This window comes from Ceratotherium simum, chromosome 14 (genome assembly GCF_057802395.1).
Source record: "Ceratotherium simum simum isolate JZ-2026a chromosome 14, ASM5780239v1, whole genome shotgun sequence".
NCBI lineage: Eukaryota > Metazoa > Chordata > Mammalia > Perissodactyla > Rhinocerotidae > Ceratotherium > Ceratotherium simum.
In genome coordinates this window covers 26,528,796-26,548,758 of record NC_141913.1, presented here as the reverse complement: position 1 = coordinate 26,548,758, position 19,963 = coordinate 26,528,796, and the positions used below count along the sequence as shown (strand labels likewise).

The 19,963-nt window shown below is 45.7% G+C and overlaps 1 protein-coding gene across 1 annotated transcript in view; it reads right to left on the bottom strand.

The window, feature by feature from the left end:
• Positions 1 to 19,963, bottom strand: part of MOCOS (molybdenum cofactor sulfurase) — a 54,630-nt gene that overhangs the window by 33,650 nt on the left and 1,017 nt on the right. The window contains exons 2-6 of the mRNA XM_004422470.3: positions 14,598 to 14,687; positions 11,722 to 11,788; positions 10,202 to 10,843; positions 6,811 to 6,887; positions 5,116 to 5,315 (exon numbers count right to left, since the gene is read on the bottom strand). Of these exons, the coding sequence (XP_004422527.1) occupies positions 5,116 to 5,315; positions 6,811 to 6,887; positions 10,202 to 10,843; positions 11,722 to 11,788; positions 14,598 to 14,687 (1,076 nt within the window). The remainder of the gene's footprint in view (positions 1 to 5,115; positions 5,316 to 6,810; positions 6,888 to 10,201; positions 10,844 to 11,721; positions 11,789 to 14,597; positions 14,688 to 19,963) is intronic.

Genomic DNA, 19,963 nt, shown 5'->3' with positions numbered 1-19,963 from the left:
GTTTCAGATCAATATTTGGACCTCTCTTTCTTAACAATAAAATGAAAATATGAGCTTGGGATTTTACTCTAAAGTGCCATGATCTATCATGGGTTTACTAAGCACATTTTATAAAATGTTCCTGATAATAAAAGTTTATCCAGTTGGGTTATGGATGTATGCCTGAGAAAAATGAAAATATCAAATTCAGGCCAAATTCCAAGTTAAGAGCTCACGTGTAAAACAAACAATCCAATTAAAAAATGGGCAGAAGATCTGAATAGACCTCTTTCCAAGGAAGACATACAGATGGCCAACAGGTATATGAAAAGGTGCATAACATCAGTATTCATCAGGGAAACGCAAATCAAAACCACAAGAGATATCGCCTCACACCTGTTAGAACAGCTATCTTCAAAAAGACAACAAATGACAAGGATGTGGAGAAAAGAGACCCCTTGTGCATTGTTGGTGGGAATGTAAATTGACGCAGCCAGTATGGAAAACAGTATGGAGGTTCCTCAAAAAATTTAAAATAGGGCCGGCCCCATGGCTTAGCGGTTAAGTGCGCACACTCTGCTGCTGGCGCCCGGGTTCGGATCCTGGGTGTGCACCAATGTACCACTTGTCTGGCCATGCTGAGGCTGCGTCCCACATACAGCAGCTAGAAGGATGTGCAGCTATGACATACAACTATCTACTGGGGCTTTGGGGGAAAAAATAAAATAAAAGTTTACATAAAATTATAAAAAAAAAAAAATTTAAAATAGAGGGCCGGCCCCGTGGCGTAGTGGTTAAGTGCACGCACTTTGCTGCTGGCGGCCCAGGTTCAGACCCCGGGGGCGCACCGACGCACCGCTTGTCAGGCCATGCTGTCGCGGCATCCCACATAAGGTGGAGGGAGATCGGTAGGGATGTTAGCTCAGGGCCAGTCTTCCTCAGCAAAAAGAGGAGGATTGGCACGGATGTTAGCTCAGGGCTGATCTTCCTCACAAAAAAAAAAAAAATTAAAAAGAGAACTACCACACAGTCCAGCAATTCCACTTCTGGGTATTTATCCGAAGGAAATGAAATCACTATCTTGAAAAGATATCTGCACCCCCATATTCATTGCAGCATTATTTACAATAGCCAAGACATGGAAACAACCTAAGTATCCATCGAAGGATGAATGGATAAAGAAAACTTGGTATATATACACAACGGAATATTATTCAGCCATAAAAAAGAAGAAAATCTTGCCATTTATAACAACATGGATGCACCTAAAGGGCATTATGCTAAGTGAAATAAGTCAGACAGAGAAAGACAAATACTGTATGATATTACTTATATGTGGAGTCTAAAAACAGAAAATCAAACTCATAGATACAGAGAATAGATTGGTGGTTGCCAGAGGTGGGGGCGGGGGGAAGGGGTGGGTGAAACAGGTGAAGGTGGTCAAAAGGTACAAACTTCTAGTTATAAGATAAGTCCTGGGGATGTAACGTATAGCATGGTGACTATAGTTAATAATATCGTACTGCATATTCGCAAGTTGCTAAGAGAGGAAATCTTAAAAGTTGTCATCACAAGAAAAAAAATTTTTTAACTATGTGTGGTGATGGATGTTAACTAAACTTATTGTAGTAATCATTTCACTATATATATATATCAAATCATTATGTTGTACACCTGAAACTAATACAATGTTATATGTCAATTATATCTCAATTAAAAAAAGTTTTTTTGTGTGTGTGAGGAAGATTAGCCCTGAGCTAACATCTGATGCCAATCCTCCTCTTTTTGCTGAGGAAGATTGGCCCTGGGCTAACATCGGTTCCCATCTTCCTCTACTTTATATGTGACGCCGCTGCAGCATGGCTTGACAAGCGGTACATCGGTCCGCGCCTAGGATCCGAACCTGCGAACTCTGGGCCACCAAAGCAGAGCGTGCGAACTTAACTGCTACGCCACCGGGCCGGCCCCCTCAGTGAAAAACATTTTAATAAATAAATTAATTTTTTTAAAAAAGAGCCCATATGTTTCAAGTGAGATTCACAAGAATAAAATCTGAGTGAGGCTGGGCCGTGGGGCAGCTCCTTGGCATCCTCTTCCTCAGGGTTGATCACAAAGCATCCCCACTTTGGCTCACAGCCTGGACTACAAACATTACTGTGTTGACGCTGTGTGCTACTGATTTGCTTTTCATCATGTCCCTAACTTTGGGTCGAATCATGGAATTGGTGTTCAGTCCAGAAGTTCCAAGGCTCTTTCTTCTTTCCAAGGCTCTTTCCTCTTTCCAAGGCTCCTCTCCCCTGGAGTGTGGACGTGATTAGCAATTAAAGCCACAAAGGCAGGGCTAGCGCAGGGGATATTTGTCCCAGCCCCTCCAGCTCTGGGTAAAGGACTCCATTACCCCAAGGACCTGGGGGCCCAGTGAGGGTCTTCAGCCCAGGTGATTCAGGCTAAACTTGGGGGAGTCACCTAGTTGCATTCAGGGAAACAAACACATCTGGCCCAGCTGGGTAAGCCTTTGCAAGGTTTCTCCCTGGAAAGTCACATGTGGGATGGCCAGAGGCAGCCATGAGGAGTACGGCGCCCTCTGCAGACCACAGGTCATCACGCAGTCAGCCTGGGCTCCCAGCTGGGCAGTGCAGCAATGGTACCTCCCACGTCCCCTTGTCAAGGCCATGGCTGTCTTCACTCTAGCCATCTCCCTTAGACTGTCCCAGTGAGAAGAAGCCATTCTCTGGGTTGAACTTCGAGGCCTCAGGAAAACAACTCTGCTCCTTTACCCTTGGCGAATAGCTCAGTGACGTGGAAGCCTGCTAATGAAATTCAAGAGTTCCCTGGCTCTCTGAGGTGAGACCTGGCAGCACCACTGGGTCTGACCAACTCCACCTCCAGAGTCACATGGTCTCCATTCAAAGGGCAGCTCCTAGGGAAGCCCCCTCACTGCCCCAGCCCAACTCCTGCCAAGCTGAATTAGAAGTCTCCCATGTCCACCTTTTTCCCCCACCCACCTCGTATTCTGTTCCTGTTACCATTGCTGCAAAACAAGCCACCTAAACTTGGTGGAATAAAACAGTAACCATTTTATTGTGCTCACAGCTACAGATGGTCAGGAATTCAGAAAGAGCACAGAGGAAATGACTTGACTCTGTTCCATGATTTCTCAAGTCCCAGCTGAGAAGACTCCAAGGCTGGGAGTGATGTGGCATCTGGGAGTTGGAACCATCTGGAGAGGCACTTATTTACGTGTGTTTTTGACTCCCCAGCCGGGAGGGCTCGAAACAGGACTGCCACCGCAGTGCCTGCTCTGCAGTGCCTGCTCTGGGCTTGCTCACAGCATGGCAGACTCAGGGTAGAACTTCTTACATTGTAACTCGGGGCTCCAAAAGCAAGTGTCCCAGGAAACAATGTTGAGGCTGACTCGTCTTTTCTGACTTAGCCTCAAAAGCCATGCACTGTCACCTTCTGTGGCATTCTGTTGGTTATGAGCGAGTCACAAACCCACCAAGATTCAATGGGAAGAGACAGAGACCCCACCTAGAAGAGGATGTAGGTGGAAGAGGCTGTTGTGGTCACACTTACCCTTCATCCTAATTTCCCATCGGACTCAGTGTCCTCTCACCGTGAGCTCTGCAGAATCCCACAGGGGCCTGGCCTGTGCCCAGCCAGGTGAAGGAAGTGGTTGCTGCGGCAGGATGAGCACTGCATCCAGGGAGGGCAGAAACCAGCAACCATAGCGCAGCACCAGAACCTCCCCGTCCAGGAGCCTTTATGCTCAATATTTATTGAGCACCTGCTTCATACGGGACTCCATGCTAAGGGATTATATATTGTATCTCATTTAATCCTCTTAACAACACTATCAGCCTGGTACACTGTTATCCTCATTTCATAGAGACTCGGAGAGCTGACATTAACTTGCCCAAGCTCACAGAGCCAGCAAGAGGCAGTCAGAATCTGAACCCCACTCTTCACCACTGTGCAGAGTGACTTCCACCAGCGGGAAGAATGAAATTAGGAGGCTTGGATACCAAAAACAAGAACTCCAAGTCTCATAGAAGGCTAAATTCTTTTAGACATCCCCTGAAAAAGAGACAGCCAAACCCAGCCACGACGCCATCTGATCCTTCCCACACTGAGGAAAACGAAAGCTGGACGTTCTGAAAGCCTAGGAAAACGAAAGCTGGACATTCCTGAACCGGCACAGCTGGCCAAGCCTCAGCTACACACTCCACTCATGTGACGAACTTCCTCTACAAACACACAGAGGGAGAATCTCATCCTGTGTCCAGCCTCAGGGAAAAAGAGTCCTGGTAAAGTCAATGAGGCACCTAGACAGGCAGCTTTCTCTCCCTGGGTGGGTCCTCCTCTTTGAGGCTTCTCAGGGCAAATGAGGAATTCTCTCCCCGCTCCGCCTGCCACAGCACACTTCATGGTCACTTGTCTGCCCTCTTCCACACCCCTCAGGAAATACAAACTTATTTTAGGTTCAAGAATGAAACTTATTTTACCAATTACCTAGAATAACACATTTAAGAAGGCAAACATTTTGCCCCCAATGCATTTTCCACCCTCCTTCCAAAAAAAAACATTTAAAATTGTATGCTTCTGGGTGGTGTCGGGGCCATTTCTCCTGGTGTATAACTGAGGGGCAGTGAGGGGTCTTCACAGTCAACCCACCCAAGAGACAACCTGTGGTTGTACAGCGTCTGCCCCTAAACACCAGTGAGAACCGGCATTTCCCTCAGGAGAATATTTTCAAGTTTGTTCCTCAGAAAGTTTATGGCTATTCAGAAGAGGGGGGGAAACGTGATTCCTTGAGAAGTGGATTTTGTTTGAAGAACCCAAGTAGTTCCGAACCTGCAAACCACTATCTGCTCTCTTCCCGCTTGAAATTGACCATTTCTGGCTGCATAAAGAGGACTGAAAAACTAAACAGCCATGCTTGTTACAACTTTGCGTAAATGAACGTCAAGAGCCTCTGAGGAAGGGCCAGTGGCCTCTCCAACACACACCAGCTTCATCACAGCTACTGCAAGAGCCTGGAGGCCTTGACTGCAAATTTCAGTGCTGAGAAAGTCTGCAGAGTTCCAGAGGAGAGCAATTCTGTTGTGAAGCCAGCAAGATGACAAGAAAACCCACCTCGGAGTAACCAATGATGTTCCCATTGTCGTCGAGCACATTAAAATTGATGATTGGACCCTGAACCTCAGGGCTGCTGAACTCAGTGTCGCTGTAAATCCGTGCCACGGGGGCTCCGTTGGGGTACCGGAGAGCGGACAGGGCAGTGTAGGTGTACTGGGCCAGGGTAAAGGTGTGCTGCTTGATATTCTCCATTCCACCTCAAAAACAATTATGAAATGTCAAGGAGAATCATAAACTTTACATAAAATTCACTCACTCATTTTTAAGAAAATGAGATCTTTACAAGTGGCAAACTTGGACCTCATATTAATGATTTTAAATACTTGTAAATATTGTATGGTACACTCCATACGATACACGTTTAGTCTTTAGTACTGAACCACAGTTTACCATTGCTGTTTCTGTGGAATATTTCCATTGGCATTCTTGTCCGCCTCTTTTTTTTTTTTTTAAATGCTACTTAAGTGTTGAGATAATTGAGACCTGTTAATTGGTAACAGATTGCAAAAATGTACAGCTTTTTCTTTATTTTTATTTTATGTTTTTGTGTGTGAGGAAGACCAGCCCTGAGCTAACATCCGATGCCAATCCTCCTCTTTTTTTGCTGAGGAAGATTGGCCCTGGGCTAACATCCATGCCCATCTTCCTCTACTTTACATGGGACACCACCACAGCATGGCTTGACGAGTGGTGCATAGGTCTGCGCCAGGGATCCGAACCTGCAAACCCAGGGCCGCTGAAGTGGAGCACGTGAACCCAACCACAATGCCACCGGGCGGGCCCCATGAATCCTGTCTGCCCCAGTGTTGGGCTAAGGCTGAGAAACCTAAGGATCTCATTATTGTGATGAAATAGAGAGAGAAAGGACTGCCTAACTGCTAAGTCATGTCCCCGGTTCACCACAACCCCATCTCCATATGGACGGTACAAGCAGTGCAACCCAGTTCTAGAAGCTCAGCCTCTGGAAGGAGCACCCAGAAGCACAGCTGGATGGTGGATGCCTGGCTCACCAGACAGAGGTTCTTCCAGTCATGCACCTTTGTCTCAAGCCCCGTAAGATGGGAAGTGACATCTATCTGTATGTCAGCCTGTGGTAGCAGCCCTCCACCTGCTCACACACCTCAAGCACTTGTAGGGAAGGAAAACATGTGTCATTGCACAGGCCAGCAGCAGAGACAGTGGCTGGGCGCACAGGGCTAGGTGTTAGTATTGCCTAGGTTTAAATCCTAGCCCTCCCAGGTATCAGCTCCCTGGCCCTGAGGAAGGCATTTAACCTCTCTGAGCATAAGCTCCTTCGTAGGCAAAGTGGGCTTGTCATATAGCTCCCGCATGGGAGGACCCAGCAAGGTAAGAGCTGAATAAGGTCTCAGGATCTGTAACCATTCCCAGTGCAAGGACCAAGGATGGCTCCTCTGCTTCTGTGAAGCTATTCATCTCCTGATTTGGAAAGTCTGTTACCTGTTAAAACGTTCTTTTTACTGACCAAAAAAAAGCCTCAGTCACTTGCTCTTGCCTCAGAAGTCATTCTGAAGTTCTTTGGAATCAGCTTCAACTACATTCAGCGTATAACTGCCCTGTGCCGTTCACTTGCACAGACTCTAGCTCCTTCATCTGAATCACACCTGTGCCAGGGCTCCCTCAAGGTCATGGGCAACAGGAGCAAATTTCACATGGATAAAAACGTCCACTGACCTGTGAGGCGCTCTAGGGCATCAAATCCATGTTTCAGTGCTATTATGTCAAGGAATGAAATAGTGCCATCTTCAAACCTGTAACCAGGGGGAGGGGAACAAGGTCAAGCTGCGGCCAGCATCTCCATGCGCATTTTATAGTATGTAACAAGGTTTTGATTTTAGGCTCAGTCATAATCTATGAATACCTTCCCTCTGCTGCCTTATAAAACACTGCTCTCCCCCTCGGACAGAGGGCTTTGCACACCAAGACACACTGGGCTACCTCTGGCCCTGACCTGCTCTGCAGCTTTCTCAGGGTGGGACAGCAGTGGCGATAAAGGGCCCTCAAAGACAGTCACCACCTTGAGAAATGCTACGTTGCCCCCAGGAAGACTTTGGACTCGGCAAAACCTCAAGTGCTGTGGGCTCTTGAAATGCTGCCCTTGACCCCAAGAGAGGACCATTGACGGCATCAATTCAGTGTGATCAATTGTGCAGCTAGGAGGTTCTTAATAAGAGTCCATGATTCCAAAGCCTACAGAACCACAGGCTTTGGTAAAAATTACGAGGCTCTCAATACAGTAGATGTGCGCTTTCTGGATTATCAAGGTGTTCATTTTGTTTGCATTTTATAATTATGCATGTAGTCAAAATACTCATCAAATTTTTATTGTCCGCGTACTGAATGCCGGGCACTTTTCTAGGTGCTAAGGATCTAGCAGTGAACATGATGGGTAAATCCCTGCCCTCACAGTGCTTCTGTTCTCCTGAGGCCACAGAGACAAGGAACAAACTCACAGAGGAACCAAATAAGCAACATGCCAGGTAGTGACAAGTGCAATAAAGATGCATATGCAGAAGAGCTGGCAGCTGCCTTAGACAAGATGGTCAGGGGAGGTCCCCTCTGAGGGAGATCATTTGAGCAGAGACCAAGTGGAAGTAAGGAAGCAAGGGAAACCAATCATTTTGAAATAGCTAAGTTCACAGTTTCAGAGGGAAACAGGGTTCCAGAGAGAGGGTGCAGCAAACTTCCTGAGCAGGAGGAGCCTGGCACACTGCCGAACACCAAGGACATCAGTGGGGCTGGGAGCGCGTGAGCCAACAGGGCGGAGAGTAGTAGGGAATACAGTCAGAGAATTTCTACCCTGGGTGAGATAACAGGGAGCTCAAGGGCTCTGAGCAGAGAGAGGAGTGACAGGATGGGACCTAGGCTTTGACAAGACACCTCTGGCTGCTGCAGGAGCGAGGGGGAAGCTGGGCCACAGTGAGGTGGCTTCAGCAAGCATCAGGATGAAGGATGGTGACAAACAGCAGTCTAATGCAAGTTGACACTTTCAATGGAAATATTGTGTTCTGTACTTTTAATATTCTAGGGGTCAGATTCACTCAAAATATTGTTACTGCAATGTTCATTTCCTTATAAAACTAATGGTAATTAATAGACGTACAGAATTAATAATGAATCAATGAATAAATCTTTAATTAACCACTAATGAATTAGTAAATAATTAATCTTTAATAAGTTAAACATTATTAGCCAATAATGTCTTAAGTTATTGATTATTCAATAATAATAAAAATTATTTATTAATTAATCATTAATAGACTCTTGGGGGAAAGGGAAGTTTTTTGTTTCCATCAAAGGTTGTATCTCATTGGGTTATAAGATTGAAAAGACTAAGAACATGGTCCAGGTACATGTTCAAGAAACATTTGGGTTGGGTATTTTTTTTAACTGAGGTAACATTGGTTTATAACATTATATAAACTTCAGGTGTAATCATTGTATTTTCACTTCTGTATGGAGTACGTCGTGTTCACCACCAAAAGTTTAGTTGCCATCCATCACCATACAAATGTGCCCTTTTACCCCAGGGCTGGGTATTAAATCTCTTGAGTTCTAGTCCTAAGTTCACAAGAAAAAAATTAGGCTTCTAATGGTAAATACATTCAGCTTTCTGGGAATCTTGGTGCAGCATCTGCTATAAAGCAACCAACCTAAATGGAGGGAATGAGGTCTGTGCAGCCCAGCCCACCTATGCCCAGCCTGTAATGAGCTGCCCCACTTCTCTTGGCCTTCAGGTGCCCTATTGGCTCAATAAATTTTGGGTTGTCAGTTTGTTCTGCCTTTAATATATATGATGTTGCGCCTGTCATTCTTTTCATACTCGGTTATATTACATGCTATATTATCATACTTGGATTCAAAAGGTTTTACATTATCATTCCTATTTTAGAATCCCCCAACCATGGAGAAGTCCTAAATAAAAGAGACATCAAATAGCCTCATAACGTATTGATGCCAGCTCCATCTTGGTGCTTCACCTATATTAGCTCTAAAGAATCGCTTCCTTTTAGACACCCACTTGATAGGAAAAACATGAGGTGCAGAGATCAAGTCACATGCCCCTGTTCCCATAGCTGGTGTGCTGTGGAGCCAGGATTCACTCCCCAGTGATCTAGCTTTGGGGCCTACGTGTTTGACCAATGACTCTACTGCCAAGGCCATGCTCCTATCTGTAGGACCCTCTCTGCACCTGGGTCTGTGGGGGATCTGACCCACCTTCCCATCCAGCCCTAGGCCTCCTCAGGCACCAGCAGGGTGACTAGCTCCCTGCCCCAACCCCATAGTATCCCCTGCTGTTGGACCCATCAGAACCCTAGCTCAGCTGCCATTTTCGCCTTCTCACACATTCAATCTATGGGTCACAGCCATTGCCATTTGGGAGATCCCCAGGCATGACTCACACTGCCTGCCCCTGCACCCTGGGGCAGGGTTGGTTTGTTGTTTTTTTAGACCAACAAACTGGGGCAGAGGTCTACGTCATTTGAGGGGAAGTAGCTGCCTGCCCTCAAACTTCCTTAGTAACTCACAGCGGGGCTCACAGAGGCTGTTGTTAATGGCGCCCCACAAGTCTGATGGCCTCTGATTTAATTGATTCCTCTTGCTAACTAGATGCCAAGCTGAGCTGATTCTAGCTGCTGAAGAACTGGCTATGCTGTCAACATGTATGCACACTTGTTCAAATGGTGCCATCTCTTTAAGTCACTGTTTTTTAATTGCTGCTGCCTTTGTCAGTGCTCTAGGCAAAGGCCTGGCAGCCCTTCCTCCTTAGTCCTTGAGAGCCTGTCACCTTTTCTGCTTGCAGTCCTTACCTGCAGGCCCTTGTCCTCCCATACTGTGGAGAAGCCCACAAATGGGGGCAGAGTTCACTGAGCCACCTGTGGCATATCATAACTGACCTCTGCCCCCCAGACCTGAGCCCTGCCACCAGCCTCCATGCCTGCCAGCAACGGCCAACTCCCTTGACCCTGGTGGCCCAGCCCCGTTCCTTGCACAATTCTACAGGTGGCACATGCCAGACCTGGCCTTGCTGAACCCCTGCCAGCCACTCCCCTGGCAAGGTTACCTTTCAACCATCGACTGCCTGGGGACATAGAAGTCTTCTCCTGCAAGGTAGGCAGCCGCTGTGCCTCCGCCAAAGTAGGTTTTCCTCAGCAGAGGAGCCACACGATTATTCACCAGCAGAGCGCCCAGGCCAGTGGGGAATCCGAAGATCTTATAGAAGGAGAGGGGGACAAAGTCGGCCTGGTGAACCGACAGGTCCAAAGGTGAGGTGCTCACATGGGAGGCTGCATCGAGCAGCACGAACCACTTCCCAGGAACGCTCACAGGGCACATCTGCCCGGACTTGAGCTCTCCTATCCAAGACAGGGGGTATCTGGTTCCGGAAAAGTTACTCTGAGCTGGGTAACAGAAGAGATGCGGAAGCTGGCAGTCGGGGTCGCTGGCGGCAGTACCCTGTTTCTCCGCCAACCACACGTCCTCTGGCCTGACCGGGATGCAAGTGACGTTCATGGCCATGGTGACCTTCCTCATGCCCACCACAGATGTATGGCTGTCGGTGAGGTAACAGAACCGACTCCCGCTGCTCTCCGGGCCCGGGGACACCCACGGGAAGGCCTCTGCCACCAGTTTAAGAGCAGCCGTGCTCCCGGCCGTGAAAATCACACTGTAATCCTCTGGGGAGGTGTGGAAGTGCGCCAGGATCCTGGAAGAAGCACAGCATCAAGGCAACTCCTTGGTCTCCCACCAGTGTTAAATGTTTGGAGGTAGTTGTAGTTCTACTAAATATGACCTCTTTCTACCTTAACAGCTAGAAAAAACCCAGACAGGCTTTGCCACACTTGTGAAATTAGGGCAGGGGCAGAGGAAATTGTGGGAAGAGATGACAAAGAGGTTCAAACTGGCAAAATCACCTTGCCTCCCAAGTCCCCACCCCACCTGGATAAGACAAAAATCCACAACGACCTTAATCTTAGCTGACACCCCCTGCTCCTTGGTCTACTATGCAGCTCTGTCATAACAAGTGTCAAGTCATTGACTTGTTTCACGTTGCTTTTAATATTGGCAACCCAGTATGACTTTCAAATTGGAAATAATTTGAAATTGTATTGATTCAAGTAACCACCTGGAAATTATTCACCAAAAACTAATTATTACATGTGGAAAAATATAAAGAACTGTTTAACATGCAAATATTAGTAAAAAGGAGGGGAAAAAGATGAATAAAACAAGATGTCTAATGAAACATGAAAAGAAAAACCAAAGGAACTGTTTTTCTTCTCTCTGAAAAAAGACTTAGAAACCTGGCTCACTTCTTGTCACTCTGGCCCCAACCACCCAGAGCCACACACAACAGCTGTGCATACCTCAGAGCCACCAACCTACGCTTCTGTCCGCCCTGCACCTCCTCACTCTCACCTTCCCATCCCCTGCCCCTGATGTTTACCATTGTGCATGTGTGGCCATGTAGCTGAATGTGATCTTCCTGAAACCAGCTCAGAACCTTTGAGGGATGCAGGCAGATGGTAGGAAGGAAGTCTATCCTTAGAAGTATCCAGTCAGGCTGGCACCTCTGCCACTCACCTGTAGCGCACCTGCTCCACGGTGTCATGGGTGAGCTTGCTGCTGATGTTCTGGCTGTGAGGGTTGCCTGGCAGGTTACAAAGACAAAGCCATCGAGTCACTACTTATGGTGTCTCCTTTTATATTCCTCCAAAACCCTCTCCCTCAAAAAGTTAAGCATAAAACTACTACATGAGCCAACAATGCCACTCCTATATACTCAAGAGAAATGAAAACACATGTGCACACAAAGATTCATGCACATGGATGTTCAGAGCAGCTTTATTCGTAAAGCCAAACTCCGGGAACAAGAGAAATGCCCATGAGCTGGTGAACACATAGACAAAATGTGGAATATCCATACAATGGGAAATTATTCAGCAATAAAAAGGGAGAAACTACTGGCTATGTCATGAATGAACCTCAAAAACATGCTAAGTGAAAGACATCAGACACACAAGTTCACATACTATACGATTCCATTTGCATGAAATGTCCGGCAAATGCAATCGTAGAGATACAGAAAGTAGTAGATTAGCGGTTGCCTGGGGCTGGGGGCGGGCAATGGGGATGAACAGTAAATCAGCATCAGAGATTTTATCGGGGGAATGAAAATGTTCTAACTGATCTATGGTGATGGTTGCACCACTTGGTGAAGTTACTAAAAATATTGAATTGTACACTTGAAATAGATGAATTTTATGATATGTGAAATCTAACTTAATAAAGCTGTTAAAGAAACAACCCAAAAACCCTTGCCTCACTAGTAAAACAAGATGGGATCCAGGAAGAGCATTCTGGAACTGGAAACCAGCTCAGAGGCAGCCAGGCCAATGCAAGAACCTTTTCTACAAGTTCCCCAAGAGGTAGTCAGCCCAGCTCTGTTCAATAACTCCAGGGAAACCCATACACAACCTCAGGAGGCTGCCCTTTCCCCTAACCATGAGACAGAGCCATGAATGCCACTTAATCTAAGTCCCCATCTGTTGCCCTGTGTTCACACTCCTGCTCCTGGCACCGTTCCTGCAGAAACACATCCGTCTCCTCCTCCGTCACGTCTCCTCTTAGCCGCCCATTCTCAAGGCTAAAAGGCTCTCCCAATTTCAACCTTCCCTTGTCAATTTCTAGTTTTTCTCCCCTCCTGGTGTCCCTCCCTGTGTGTATCCCAGAGTATCATTACCTCCCTCAAAACACAGTCCCCTGACGTGAACACAGACCCTTGAAGGGCCTGACCTGCAGGGCCGGGCACCAGCATTTCTCAGGAGCAGGACCACATGTGCCCATTAACACAGTCTGGCCTTTTTTGTTTTTGTTTTTTCAAACCACACTGTAGGGTCTAGGAGATGTCTGGCCATTGAAGCTACGAATGTTCCTTTTCCACATCAGCTAGCAACCTGTGGGACTTGGTGCTTACCCTTGTTGCCCTTCGTTACCCTGGTTTTCAGTCCCGCATCATTGGGACCACCTGCAGTCTCAATTCTGTCATCTCTCAGGCCAGTACCTTTCCCAAGGTGATGACTCTTGCAAAGGGGAAAGAGGGAGAACTGCAGGTCTCTTTGCAAATCATGGATTAAAATCGAGATAAAGTCCCTCGCTGGCATCCTCCCTGGAGACTGTTTCCCAGATTTAAACATCTGCTGGCTGCCCAGAGCCTTAGTGTGGCATTAGGGGACCATCATGAACCGAGGCAGGCTGGTGGGGGCTGAGGGCTTGTGCTCCTGAGCCAGACGGCCTGGAGACTCAGCTCCCCCAGCTCCAGCACTTCCTGACTGTGTGGCCTCAGGTTACTTACCGACCCTTTCTGAGAGGGACCTGCTTTCCTCATCTGTAAAACAGGAGTGATAACAGAACCCGTACCTTAGCTTATCTGATAACAGAAGCTTGTCATGAGGATGGAGAGAGAGATAATACAGAGGAAGCATTTGGAGCAGCACCTGAAGCGTCGTGAGTGCTCGGTAAATATCATTCATTGCTGGATCATCACCACCGCTACACCTGCTACTGCTGCTATTAGTTCCAGCTTCCTTTAAAGCTATCTCCTGATCACATTGTGCTGTTGATTAATGCCCTCAATGACTGCCCATTGTTTCTAGAATAAACATCGCGCTCTACAGAGCACCTACAAGGTGCCTACCTGCCTCTCCATTCATACCTCCTCCACTCTCCTCCCCTCCCTCTGTGTTCCCGGGCTGCTTCCTGAAACCACTACAGGGTCTTGCCTCATGCTTTTCCCTCTGCCTGGAATGCCCTTCTCCTCCTCTTTTCTGGGTGAATCCCTTCTCATCCTCCAGCATCCGCCTCACTCCTAAGGAAGTTTTCCCTGACACTACACTGCCAGCTCACTGTCACTCTGCAGATACAGACCCCCATGGCACCAGGGCCTTTTGTTCATATCCGTCACACAGGTGGTAATTCACATTTATTTGGAAATCACTTGATTAAGGTCTTGTCTTGACTAGACCATAGTCCACAAAGGCAGGGACTGTATTGACTTTCTTCCCGTTACACAACCGTGCCGGAACACCAGTGGCTCAATAAACATTCATGGAGTGAATGAATGAATAAATGTTCCTCCTGCCGCCCCACCCTCCACAACGTGCCAGTCCCACAGGGTCATCCCACCACCGAACAGCACCTTCATACCTTTGTGCCTTTCCTGACACCGACCCCTTATTCTGGAAGTAACCTGTGTGTCCCCGAGCCAGGTCTTCCCATCCTGGCAGCATGTGTGTTATAGGGAATGACCCTAGGAGACCCCCTCTCACGTGGGGCTTATTCAGCTTTGCGTGCTCAGCACGGTCCGTCTATTAATCCAACATTTATTAAGCAGAGATGTATCAGCTGAATGTAGTTGACTAATTTCAATGCAAAAATCAGTTTTGGTGTGTTTTTCTTACCATAAACATTTTCCGTGAGATCTTTAGTGAAGTTTGTGAGCTGGCTCTCAGGGAACAATGTGGCTCCTGCATGGTCAAGATAGACAGTTCCTGAAAGAAAACACAAAATAAAGCTGTGGTTGTTTTTCATAGGTTTTCCACTCATCTTACTAGATGTGGTTTGTGTGAGCCTGACCAGTGCCCATTTGATGTGTGCAGACGTAACACCAGGCCACTGATTTCTCCCAGACTCTTAATATGTGCTTCTTAATCCAAAGGTTGGCATGAGCAATGGAAGAACTGCACTTTCGATGTTTAATGACCTTTCAAGCCCCAAGAGAGCCTTCCTGACTAACCAGCTCTCTCAGGAACCTGGAAGAGCATCCCACACAGAGGAGGAGCCCAACAGACGTTGGTGATTAAGGTAAACCTATTTCACCTATGACTCACACCCTGTTCTGGAGGTTCCGTGCAGCTTCCTTGGCAGGGCGAGCCCTGATTCTGGTTCCCACAGTGAGTTCTACAGTCCTCAACCCTAGGACAGCTTCCAGAGCTTCGGAGAATACTAGGAATGTACAGGATCTTTCCAGCCTCTCTCAGAAACAGAGAAATGCAAATTTAGATCAGAGTGAGATATTTGAGCCTTATCAATCAGATTGGCCAAGATCAAAAGGTTGGATAACTCACTGTGTGGGTGAGGATGTAAGGAAACAGGCCCGCTGGTACGTGGCTGAGGAGGGTAAATTGGAAAACTTCTTTATGGACAGCAATTTGACGACATCGGTCACACTTTAAAATGCAAACTCTCAGGGCCGGCCCCGTGGCTTAGCGGTTAAGTGCGTGGGCTCCGCTGCTGGCGGCCCAGGTTCGGATCCCGGGCGCGCACTGATGCACCATTTCTCTGGCCATGCTGGGGCTGCGTCCCACATGCAGCAACTAGAAGGATGTGCAGCTATGACATACAACTATCTACTCACGCTTTGGGGGAAAAAATAAAAAAAACAAAATAAAATGTAAACTCTCTTTGACCTAGCAATTCCTCTTTTAGGAATTTATCTCATAAATACCCATGCTTTTGTGAAATGGCCTGTCTGTAAGGATATTCAGTGCAGCACTGTCTGCAATAACAAAAGATCAGAAGTGACTTAAATGTCCATCAACATGTATTTAAAATAAAGAATTCTTGCACACTCATCTAGTGCTTCATAAATACTGACATGGAACAAACTCTGAGATACATTTTCAAGAACATACAATATGAATAGATTCATTCTTTCATTCACTTAACAAATATTTTTTTGTGTGCAGGATGGATTTTTTTTGTTTTATAACAGCTTTATTGAGCTATAATTCACATAACATAAAACTCGCCCTTTTAAAGTGTACAATTTAGTAGGTTTAGTATATTCATAAAGTTGTGCAACCATTATCCTAATTTTAGAACATTTTCATTCATCCTAAAAAGAGACCTCATACCCGTTATCAATCATTCCCCTATCCACTCAGCCCCAGCCCCTGGCAACCACTAATCTACTTTCTGTCTCTACAGATTTGCCTATTCTGGACATTTCACATAAATGGAATCATACAATATGTGGCCTTTTGTGTCTGGCTTCTTTCACTTAGCATAATATCTTCAAGGTGTATCCATATTGTAGTATGTGTCTGAACTTCATTCCTTTTTATGGCTGAATAATAGTCCATTGTAGGATATACCACATTTTGTTTATTCATTCATTCACTGATGAACATTTGAGTTGTTGCCATTTTTGGTCTCTTATAAATAATGCTGCTATGAATATTTGTGTACAAGTTTTTGTATGAACACATGTTTTCTCCCATTTGGTGCGTTGTCCTTTCACATTTTTTTTTTCACTTTCTTGATGGTATCCTTTGAAGCATAAAAGTTTTTAATTTTGATGAAGTCTAATTTGTCTATTTTTGTTGTTATTATTGCTTTTACTTTTAGTGTCATAAGAAATCATTGCCAACCCAAGATTCTGAGGATTTGGGCTTATGCTTTCTTCTAAGAGTTTTATACTTTAAGCTCTTTTATTTAGGCCTTTGATCCATTTTGAGTTAATTTCTGAATACAGTGTGAGGTAGGGGTCCAACTTCATTTTTTGCATGTAGCTATCCAGTTGTCCCAACATCATTTGTTGAGGAGACTATTCTTTCCTCTATTGGATAGTCTCGGCATAATGTTGAAAATCAATTAGCCATAGATATATGGGTTTATTTCTGGACTTACAATTCTACTCCCTTGGTCTATGTGTCTATCCTTATGCCAATACTACACTATCTTAATTACTGTAACTTTATATAAATTTTACTTACTTTACTTTTATGAGAAGTACAAGTCCTTCAACTTTGTTCTTTTTCAAGATTGTTTTCACTATTCTGGGTCACTTGCATTTATATATGAATTTTAGATCAACTTGTGAATTTCTGCAAAAAACGTACCTGAGATTTTGATAGGAATTGCATGAAATCTGTAGGTCAATTTGGGGAGTATTGCCATCTTAACCATATTAAGTCTTCAAATCCATAAATATAGGATGTCTTTCCATTTATTTAGGGCTTCTTTTATTTCTTTCCAGGATGTTTTGTAGTTTTCAGTGTATAATTCTTGTACTTCTTTTCATAAATTTATTCCTATGTATTTTATTTTTTGATGCTTTCCTTTATTTCGTTTTCACAATGTTCATTGTTAGCATATAGAAATTGAATTGATGTTTGTATATTGCTCTTGCATCCTACAACTTTGCTAAACTTGTTTTTCAGTTCTAACAGTTTTGTGTGTGGATTCCTTAGGATTTTCTATATACAAGATTATGTTATCAGCAAGTAGAGATGTTTTACTTCTTCCTTCCCAATCTAGGTGCCTTTGATTTCATTTTCTTGCCTAATTGCCCTGGGTAGAACCTCTAGTACAATGCTGATTAGAAGGGGTGAGAACAGACATCCTTGTCTTATTCCTGATTGTAGGGGTAAAGCTTTCAGTCTGTCACCATTAAGTATGATGTTAGTTGTGGTTTTCTGTAGATAGCGTTTATCAGGTTGATTAAATATCCTTTTATTCCTAGTTTATTGAGTGGTTTTACTTCAAGAAATATTTACTGAGCACTCACTATGTGCCAGGCACTGTTCTAAGTGCTGGGGACACAACAGCAGACAAAATAGAAGCTGGTATGATAGTGACAGAAGAAGACCATAAACAAATAAATATAAACTATGTCGGGGGTGAGAAATGTTATGGCTCAATTATGTAAAAAAAATAAACATGTACACACACATATAAATATAGACAACCACTGAAAAGACACACAAGACACAAGTGGCAGGAGTTGACGCCGGGGTGGCCACAAGGGCTGTAGCTGGAGGAGAGGAGGGCTCCCTGGCCATTCTTCATCCTCCTTTGGCACCTTTTGAATTTGGTACCACGTAAATTTATTACCTAGTCCAAAAAATTCATTTTAAAATAACATTTTCCTTTACTGACAATTCAGAAATACAACATACCACACAAAAAGAAAGGCTTTTGTCTACCCAGCCATCAGGGAGATGCTCGTGTGAAGCCCCAGTGCACATGTGAGACCTGAGGGGCTGCCAAGAGCACCACACACCTTGTCCCCAGTCTTCTGCCGAGCCAGCAAGCCATTTGGGAGAAGGCTGCTTCAGGCTTTGGTCCAGTAGTTAATTTTGCAAAACAAGGCAGAGATCTGATCTTAGGAGGTCAGCCAGCATAGTGGTTAACAGTGCAGAATCCAAGTCAACAAACCTAGACGGAATCCTGCTCCACCACTCTGGATTCCTGCGCTTTCATCTGCAGGTGAGATGAGTGTTAAATGAGTTGGTATATGACAGTGCCCAGCCCAGCGCCTGGCACACAGTAAACACTTCACAAGGTCTGGCCATTATTAGAAGAAGCAGGCAAACAACTCCAAAACCAGGTGCCATTAGATCTTCAAGAACGGAAATTCCAGGGTCTCTTCTGGCTTACATGCCTTCAGTTCTCAGTTCCACGCAGGGTGAGTGGCCATCAATCGGCACCCTGAGGCTTCAAGAACCACTTGAAATACACCTATGTAATCAATATGCTCCCTTCACCAAAACAAGGAAATACCCATGCAATTGGTTAGGCAAAATATTTCAGCACTTAAAGATTAAGCATTTAATTATCCAGACAACTACTTAATCAGACAAATTCTCAAATCTGCAGAAAAACTACAGGGGGGTTGAGGGGGGTGGGAGGAAGAGAAAGTGAAGGTTATGTTATTTTGGTTTGTTCTGTTTGTTTTTCCCTGCCCTCTCTGCAGTTCATTTGTTTCTGTGAAAAAAAAGGGGGGGACATGTTCCACGACTCCCAGCGGTGGGAAGGGTGCGTTTCATCCACAAGAGTCTACTTCAATCATAATATAGAGGAAATGCTGGGAACTTGCACTAAATAGACAGACAGACAGACAGACAGATAGGTGCCACACACAACACTACCACAAACACAATAGCTGTTAAACCGGCTCTGAAGGCCAGCCTGGGATCCTGGCTATCACATCCAAATTTCACACTTGAGAGTAAAGGTGCTGTTCTCTGAGGGACAAGAGTGAAACAAGGAGGGGCCCAGAACATTCGTTGACTTTCCCAGAGTGGGGTGGAGGGGAGAGGTGGGCCAATGCCCGGTGTGAGGGATCAGAGCTGGAGGGGATTAGCGGATTAAGGAGGTGTGGTGCTGAAATAATTACCTACTGAATGATAACAACTTCTGGGATTTGCTTCAAAAGAATGGCCGTGTCCACTGTATCCGTCTCTCTATTTCTGTCGGTAGGAAATTTCCATAATAAAAAAGTTCAGAGAGAGAGAGAATGTGGAAGCAGAGACAGGAGGAGCTGTTTCCAGCAGGTGAATGTGCGACTGTGAAAAATGGGAAGTACAGGGAGGCCGCTAGAAGGCCCCCTGTCTCCCTCCTGGGCCTCCCTACTTCAGTACAGCACGGGGGCACACACGGAGGAGGTCACAGCCCTTAAAGCCCCCAAAGGGAAAAAACAGTCACTATCCAAAACATGAGGAAATGACCTAAAGAGCTGAAATCAGCTACCTAATTAGTGAAACGTAAGTCATGGTTGCTGTTCAAGCAGGGGAGTAGTCACCAATTGTTCCTCACGACAGAATAAATACACCTCAAATCCCGGTGCCCGGCGCCAAGACCTGCCCACTGACCCTGCGGCCCCTCCCTGCTCTACCGGCAAGCGGTTCTAAGACTCGAGGAAGCCCCCCACACAAGGTCCCTGGCAAAAGGGTGAGTCCCGACCCCGTGCGGGCCCCCTCCCGCCCTGCAGCAATGGGCTGGGGACGCCCACAGGGCCAGATCGAGCTTGATTTCGAATTTA